This window comes from Bufo bufo, chromosome 1 (assembly GCF_905171765.1).
Source record: "Bufo bufo chromosome 1, aBufBuf1.1, whole genome shotgun sequence".
NCBI classification, from domain to species: domain Eukaryota; kingdom Metazoa; phylum Chordata; class Amphibia; order Anura; family Bufonidae; genus Bufo; species Bufo bufo.
This window is the reverse complement of record NC_053389.1, coordinates 46,869,371-46,877,097: the sequence shown is the minus strand read 5'-3', so window position 1 is coordinate 46,877,097 and position 7,727 is coordinate 46,869,371. Positions and strand designations below refer to the sequence as shown.

Below are 7,727 nucleotides of genomic sequence, written 5' to 3'. Positions count from 1 at the left end.
TGCGCCATTTTTAAGTAAACAGTTTTCGGGGATTATACGATTGTCCTTCAGAAGGGGGACATCAGATGGGAGCACCAGCTTAGCCTACCCTCCATGAATGGGGAGGGAAGAAGCAGGCTCTCCCATAGAGAACTCCGTTCATCCAGTATGGTCCATGTGGTTTCCGAACAAACTCTGATCCCAGCAGCAGAAGACACCAATATCCAAGAAGATGCCACATTTTTTGGGAGCCCCCGACCCAAGTGAGTAAACTGAAAACCGCCCACCTTCTTCAGACGCCATCACTGAGTTCAGAGGAGCAAGGCCAGAAGCTGTGGCATCTCGAAATGCTGATTTAAGTCCACAAAATCCAAGACTTCTAGTGCTGCTCTCGTCCATGAATGAACCCAGTGTTCATAGACAGATGGTCCAAGGTGCAGAATCAACCATCAGAACTGAACCCACTCGGAGCTTGGCTGGCTGGCTGCTGAACTGTGAGGAGCAAAAGAGAACAGTAGACAACTTTCCATTATAAAGTCCTGGAAGGAGAAGGACGAGCCCCTCCACCCCAGTAATGACAGACCCCACTCACCCAGAAGCCTTCGTGAAATCTCCCCAAGCGTCTGTAGAAGCTGCTGGTTCTGCACTGGAGGAGAAACTCCCAATATCAAAGAGCAGCCCTGTACCGGGAGAGATTAAAAGAGTATAAATCACTGTGACAATGTCACTTATCTCCACCAAGCATGGAACATGATGAAATAGAACATGATCCTTGGTTTCGCCTACAGCAGACGCTGGGGTACGTCCAAACTGACCGCATTCAAATGAGATGCAAGATGAAAATCCTGGGGACGCACCGACACTTACAGTGTGCTACATGACAATGATGAGCGGAGTACCTGAGGCTGAGGCCGGCTGCGGGGTGCTCTGGTGAGAGGTTGTCTTGGTGCCAGGTGGTGGGGGCAGCAGGTTGGCTCCAGTGCTCAGAGGACGCGGTTTACCAGCTGCAGGAGCGCCATCTCTTTTCTTCATGTTCTGAGGGAAAATAAAGGACAAGGTCTATCAGAGCGGCACTCTGAGGGTTACTAGGGTAAATAGAGTCTCAGGAGAGAGAAGACAGCCCAGCGCCCCAATACTATGGAGACAGGTTATTAGAGAAAGCCAATAGTCAAGAGTCTGCTTTGTGCTAAGAAGGGGTTTTCCTGGGATAAAATGCTGATGACCTTTCCTGAGAATAGGTCATTTATATCTGATCAGTGGGGATCTGACTCCCGACACCCCACCGATCAGCTGCATGAAGAGGCTGCGGGGCTTTGGCGAGTGTTGGGGTCTCTTCCTAGGCCAGTGATGTCACACTCCACAGTCACATGGCCTAGGCGCAGCTCAAGTTAATAGGCCTGGGTTGGAATACCAAACACAAGCACTCTACAATACACTGTGCTGTGCGAGGAGGACGCATCACAAACAGCTGACACATGGTGCTGGTGACGGGAATCAAACCCCCACCTATTAGATACTGATGACCTATCCTGAGGATAAGGCCTCTTGCACACAACCATATGGGTTTTTAGGCATTTTGCGTCTGCAAAAAATACGGATGACGTCCGTGTGTATTAAGTTTTTTGCGGAGCAGAACAGCTGGCCCCTGATAGAACAGTACTATCCTTGTCCGTTATGCGGACAATATTAGGACATGTTCTATCTTTGAACGGAAACTGAGGGCATACGGAGTACCTTCCGTTTTTTTTGCGGATCCATTGAAATGAATGGTTCCGTATACAAAAAGCAAAAAACGGAACGTAAACAAAAAATAATTTTTGTGCAAGAGCCCTAAGTAGTCAAATATTTTACTCCCAGAAAACCCCTTAAAGTTATGTTTCAGACAGCTACTCTCCTCATCCACCTCGGGGCTCCCAAGAACAACGTTCCGGGGTCTGTACAGACGATATCAGTACGTTATATTTTTGCACAAATCAATTGCACTTTAATCTTAGAGGGGCTGTGCAGGATTTCCCCCAGAAAAGGCCATCAATATCTGACTGGCGGGGGTCCGACAACCTGCACCTCTGCCGATCAGCTGTTTCAGAGTAGCCCCGGCGCTGGATTGCAGTCTGGAAACCGCAGAGCTCTGTCCATTGTGTAGTGGAAGGAGCCGATTACCGCAGCGCTGCTGACAATGAAGTGAATACCGCCATAACCACTTCACAATGGACGGAGCTGTGCAGTTCTAGCACTGGATCTACTCTGAAAGAACGGAAGGGGCGGGGTGTCCAATCCCGGCTGTTCAGACATTGATGACCAGTGGTAAAATCCTGGACAACCCTATCATACTTCTTAGGGCTCAGGCACACAAACGGATTTTTGGCCCCCACCGTATCCCCATTTTGTGCCGGTCGGACTCATTCACTTCAATAGAGCCACAAAAACAAAACAAGTCCATTCATATGTCCCTTCCACGGCCCCGCAAAAAAAATACAACGTCCTATTTTTGTCCGTTTTTCGGACAAGAATAGGACTGCTCTATTAGGTGCCAGCCATTCCGTTCCACAAAATGTGGAATGCACATGCCTGATATCTGCGTTTTGTGGATCCACAATTTACGGATCGCAAAAACGGCAACGGCCGTGTGCGCGAACCCTTACACTGTCTTTGCATAATGAAGGGCAGCTGATAAATGTATGATGAGTGGAACACCAACAAGCCAGTAGAAAATGGTTCCGCATTAATGAGGAGTCTGAATGGAGCGTGCATGCTGTGCTCCATCCAACGTCTATGTGGATAGGTACTAAGGGGGTCATTTACTATCAAATATATGCACGTTTTGTATATAATCAAAACAATGTGACTTTTCCCCGCTACAAAAAAGGCGGTGTGGTGTGGGCGGGGACAGGCCAGTCTCATTTACCATTTTCTACACCTGTTTTAGGCGTAGAAAATGATGTAAAATTAGGCCAGTGCCTCTTCGCAACTTTGGCGGACCCATCGCCAGCGCAGGGGCTTAATAAATGACCCCCTAAATGTATTTTTCTTCCAAACGGTAGCCAATATAACACTGGCAGGGGCTCTTTAGGACGTACAGCTATGTTGATCTTGATGGTCTGTCCCTCCTTAAAGCCGAGATCAAGCTTTGGCCCTGTATCCGGATTCTGAGCTTGTTTCGCAAATTCCGACTGCTGCTTCACCCACCTGCGGGAAGAAAAGCCAAGACAATAGTCACGGAAGGAAGAAATCCCGCCATCAGGATCCAGACATATCAGACACTGGAGCAGACGTGACACATACGTAACGAGACGTCAGGGAGGAGCTGGAGATCATTAGAAGCAGCGGCCCTCAGGGTGTGCCCCACAAATCCCAAAACATCAGTCAGTGCAGTAATCTTAATACACAAACTACAGGACATCCACCAGAGACACCAGGATGTGACCTCTGCTGCAGACGCCGGCAAGGACAACACACAATGGGTGGAGCCTTCTGCTTCCGGACCCACATCGATCTGATATTGATGACCTAAAATCTTGAGGATAGGTCATCAATGTCAGAAGGCTGGAATACCCCTTTAAAGGACTTGGTTGCATAGATATCTCCTCACTTGAAGTGATCCTGTAGAGCCACATTGAAGTCAAACGCATCCCCGCGGTCAGCAAATCCCACACCGATGAATGCCCGCCGTCCTGATGAAGGAAAAACAGCAGGTAAGTCACAGAAGACGACTAGAATGACCTTACCAAGGAACCCCCAGCGTGCACTCACCATTCCCATCCTCAACGCAAATCACAAAGTAACGACTGGAATCAGTGACGCTTTCCACAGCGATTCCAGGAAACTGCTCCACTGGGGCCTGAGCAAAGAGCTCCCCTGCAAAGTGGGAAAGACAAACACAGGCTGCAGCAAAATGGAGGAGCAGAGGGAGGAAAGGGAGGGGGGGCAGCAGGCGCGACGCAGAGAAAAGGAGGGGGGGCAGCAGGCGCGACGCAGAGAAAAGGAGGGGGGGCAGCAGGCGCGACGCAGAGAAAAGGAGGGGGGGCAGCAGGCGCGACGCAGAGAAAAGGAGGGGGGGCAGCAGGCGCGACGCAGAGAAAAGGAGGGGGGGCAGCAGGCGCGACGCAGAGAAAAGGAGGGGGGGCAGCAGGCGCGACGCAGAGAAAAGGAGGGGGGGCAGCAGGCGCGACGCAGAGAAAAGGAGGGGGGGGCAGCAGGCGCGACGCAGAGAAAAGGAGGGGGGGCAGCAGGCGCGACGCAGAGAAAGGGAGGGGGGGCGGCGGGCGCGACGCAGAGAAAGGGAGGGGGGGGCGGCGGGCGCGACGCAGAGAAAGGGAGGGGGGGCGGCGGGCGCGACGCAGAGAAAGGGAGGGGGGGCGGCGGGCGCGACGCAGAGAAAGGGAGGGGGGGCGGCGGGCGCGACGCAGAGAAAGGGAGGGGGGGCGGCGGGCGCGACGCAGAGAAAGGGAGGGGGGGGCGGCGGGCGCGACGCAGAGAAAAGGAGGGGGGGCAGCAGGCGCGACGCAGAGAAAGGGAGGGGGGGGGGGGGGGGCGCGACGCAGAGAAAGGGGGGGGGGGGCGGCGGGCGCGACGCAGAGAAAGGGAGGGGGGGCGGCGGGCGCGACGCAGAGAAAGGGAGGGGGGGCGGCGGGCGCGACGCAGAGAAAGGGAGGGGGGCGGCGGGCGCGACGCAGAGAAAGGGAGGGGGGCGGCGGGCGCGACGCAGAGAAAGGGAGGGGGGGCGGCGGGCGCGACGCAGAGAAAGGGAGGGGGGGCGGCGGGCGCGACGCAGAGAAAGGGAGGGGGGCGGCGGGCGCGACGCAGAGAAAGGGAGGGGGGGGCGGCGGGCGCGACGCAGAGAAAGGGAGGGGGGGCGGCGGGCGCGACGCAGAGAAAGGGAGGGGGGGCGGCGGGGGCGACGCAGAGAAAGGGAAGGGGGGCGGCGGGGGCGACGCAGAGAAAGGGAGGGGGCGGCGGGCGCGACGCAGAGAAAGGGAGGGGGGGCGGCGGGCGCGACGCAGAGAAAGGGAGGGGGCAGCGGGCGCGACGCAGAGAAAGGGAGGGGGCAGCGGGCGCGACGCAGAGAAAGGGAGGGGAGGGGGGAGCGGTGGGCGCGACGCAGAGAAAGGGAGGGGGGGGCGGCGGGCACAACGCAGAGAAAGGGAAGACTGCAAAATAAGGATCTGCAGGTAGTGCCCCGAAGGAGAGAGGGGGGCTACAGCCACTGCCCAGAAGAGGGAAGTGTCCGCTCAGGCATTGATGGTATATCACTAGGATATGCCACCAATGTCATATGTGAGGGTCCCAGAGGTGGGACCTGCACCTATCTCCAGATCGGGGCCACAGAGGTAAAACGATAAACAGCCTCGCTGTGTTCTCCATTGACTTCTATGGGAGTTCCTACCGAATGTAACAAAGCCGGAAGCGGACAGACACATGACGGCAAGAAGAGACGTCCCTTCTTGGCACAGTCGCAGTTTAAAAGAGGACCTCTCCCCTCTCCTGACATGTCTGTTTTAATAGCTTCATGGATTCCCCATGTAATAACAATTCTGGAGCATCTATTCTCATGTCTGTATGTTCCCATTCCTCTGTTATTTCTACTAGAAGTTATGAAGGAATTGCTAGCAGCCTGCAGTAAGGGTACAGGGTCCCTGACACTATACAATCAGTGCTGCCAGTGTCAGATGCTAACACCCATCTGGACCTTCATTGCAAACTTATAGAAATTCATTTATAACATCTAGCAGGAATAATAGAGGAATAACACGTCAGAGACACAAGAATTGATGCTCCAGAACTGTTATTACAAGGGGAATGCATGTAGTCACTAAAACAGACATGTCAGGAGGGGCTCCTCCACCTAGGACCTTGAGACGGAGAGCTGCAATATCATGACTCGGGGGCTGATCATCCCCTCTAAAGGAAATCCTGACAGCAGCAGGGAGGGGAGGTCAGGAGACGAGATTACAGCGGCGTCCGGCCACGGTCTATGAGGGGTGAGGGCATAGTCCATGGAGACTGACCAAAGATGAGGGCAGCGGGAAGTACACGCCCCCAGCCACCACCTTTACCACATTCAGGAGGATCATGTACCAGGCTAAGGCTATGTTCACACCATACTGGTACGGAAATGCTGCAGGGATCTGACCCTAGCCTGAAGGCATGTCCACATGGCGCATTTTCCCACGCAGACTTCCACTCCACCTCCCATTGTTTTCTATGGGAAATACGTGCCGTATAGTGGGAAGAGATAAGCGGCACATCCCTTCCTGCGGCAGCGCTTATCTCCTCAGTGTGGCAAAGTGAGGATCAGCCTGATGGCTGGAGGGGATGATGTCTCCTGCTCCCCTCCCCCATAGAGGGTTGTTTATCACATTATTATGGGGGCGCTCCTGCTTCCCGGGCGGGGTGTGCCCCCCATCTCCTCCTCACCTGAGTTCTTATCCTCCAGCTTGATGAACGCCTTGTTCCCCAGGGCGGTGACGCGGAGGCGGCCGCTCCAGGACGGCTGGTCGAGCTGCCATTCCGCCGCTCTGTGGAGAGGAGAGATCGGTTACGACGCTCCAGGAGCCTCCAGCGCAGCCTCCGCCGCTCCTTCTGCCCCCGGTACTCACCGGTAACCTCGGTTAGACGCTCGGGGTGGGATCCGGTAAACGTGAACTTCGGGCTTAACACACAACACCGACTCGTAATCGCTATCCGCCATCTTACTACACCCCGGACTTCCGCCCGTCTCTATGGCCACAGGGGAAACCAGAGCGTCCTTCTTAGCGTCCGGAAACCGCGCTGGAGTTCGCCCCCGTGCGGGCACTCGCGGTACTGCTGGCAGAGTAACCCTAGCAGCAGGTGCCCTGCAGCCAAATAGGATAAGGTCAGCCCTGTAAATAGGGCATATAATGGATGGAAATGATAAGACTCTGGATACACTCCTATGGTTTGTCTAATGCATAGAGTGTATTAACTGAACATATTAGGTTCGCACTTCAGAAAACTAGTAGTGGTTTCTACTACATTTGGGCTACAGTCACACATTTTCTGTCCATCTGTCCGTTTTTTTTATGGCTATTCTGCATACGTTTTTAATGGCCTTTAAAAACAGCCATTTTGTTTTAACATCCCAATCTCTACAGTGCCCTCACAGTATACATATTGCCCCCATAGTGCCTCCTGGACCTCACGTGGCCCCCACAGTGTCCTCACAGTATACATAATGCCCCCATAGTGCCTCCTGGACCTCACGTGGCCCCCACAGTGCCCTCACAGTATACATAATGCCCCCATAGTTGTATGCCGTGTACCGGGGTGGGCTCCCCAGGATACAGTGAAGTCACGAACGAGAAAAGCAAACCCAACACCAGCTTTTGCCAAAACAGAATTTTACTTAAATGTGGCAATAAACACAACCACAAATGCTGGAAAACTCCAATAGATTTACATACACCCGGCCTGAAGGCTGAGACACTTGTGCTGCACAGCGCGGAGAGTGTGCAAGGGAGTGGGGGGGGGGGGGAATGATGAGAGTGACAAGGGAGTGGGGGGGGGGGAATGATGAGAGTGACAAGGGAGTGGGGGGGGGGGAAATGATGAGAGTGACAAGGGAGTGGGGGGGGGGAATGATGAGAGTGACAAGGGAGTGGGGGGGGGGGAATGATGAGAGTGACAAGGGAGTGGGGGGGTGAAATGATGAGAGTGACAAGGGAGTGGGGGGGGGGAATGATGAGAGTGACAAGGGAGTGGGGGGGGAATGATGAGAGTGACAAGGGAGT

General features: G+C 54.4%; 1 protein-coding gene across 1 annotated transcript; it reads right to left on the bottom strand.

Annotated features, from left to right (window-relative positions):
- Positions 1 to 234: 234 nt before the first annotated feature.
- NECAP2 (NECAP endocytosis associated 2) lies at positions 235 to 6,702 on the bottom strand. Its single transcript, XM_040422969.1, has 8 exons — positions 6,576 to 6,702; positions 6,394 to 6,494; positions 3,730 to 3,834; positions 3,569 to 3,650; positions 3,057 to 3,165; positions 879 to 1,014; positions 572 to 659; positions 235 to 471 (listed from the first exon to the last, which is right to left on the bottom strand). The coding sequence occupies exons 1-8, from the start codon at positions 6,665 to 6,667 to the stop codon at positions 429 to 431; spliced, it is 756 nt and encodes a 251-aa protein (XP_040278903.1). The 5' UTR covers positions 6,668 to 6,702; the 3' UTR covers positions 235 to 428.
- Between the last annotated feature and the right edge of the window lie 1,025 nt (positions 6,703 to 7,727).

What these genes read in the sequence shown, in the direction of transcription:
- NECAP2 (XM_040422969.1), bottom strand. Translation starts at nt 6,667, where the DNA reads ATGGCGGATAGCGATTACGAGTCGGTGTTGTGTGTTAAGCCCGAAGTT. An exon ending in GCTGGAGGATAAGAACTCAG is followed by an intron (nt 3,835 to 6,393) that starts GTGAGGAGGAGA and finishes CCCACTTTGCAG; the next exon opens with GGGAGCTCTTTGCTCAGGCC. An exon ending in CCATCAAGATCAACATAGCT is followed by an intron (nt 1,015 to 3,056) that starts GTACGTCCTAAA and finishes ATTTTCCCTCAG; the next exon opens with AACATGAAGAAAAGAGATGG.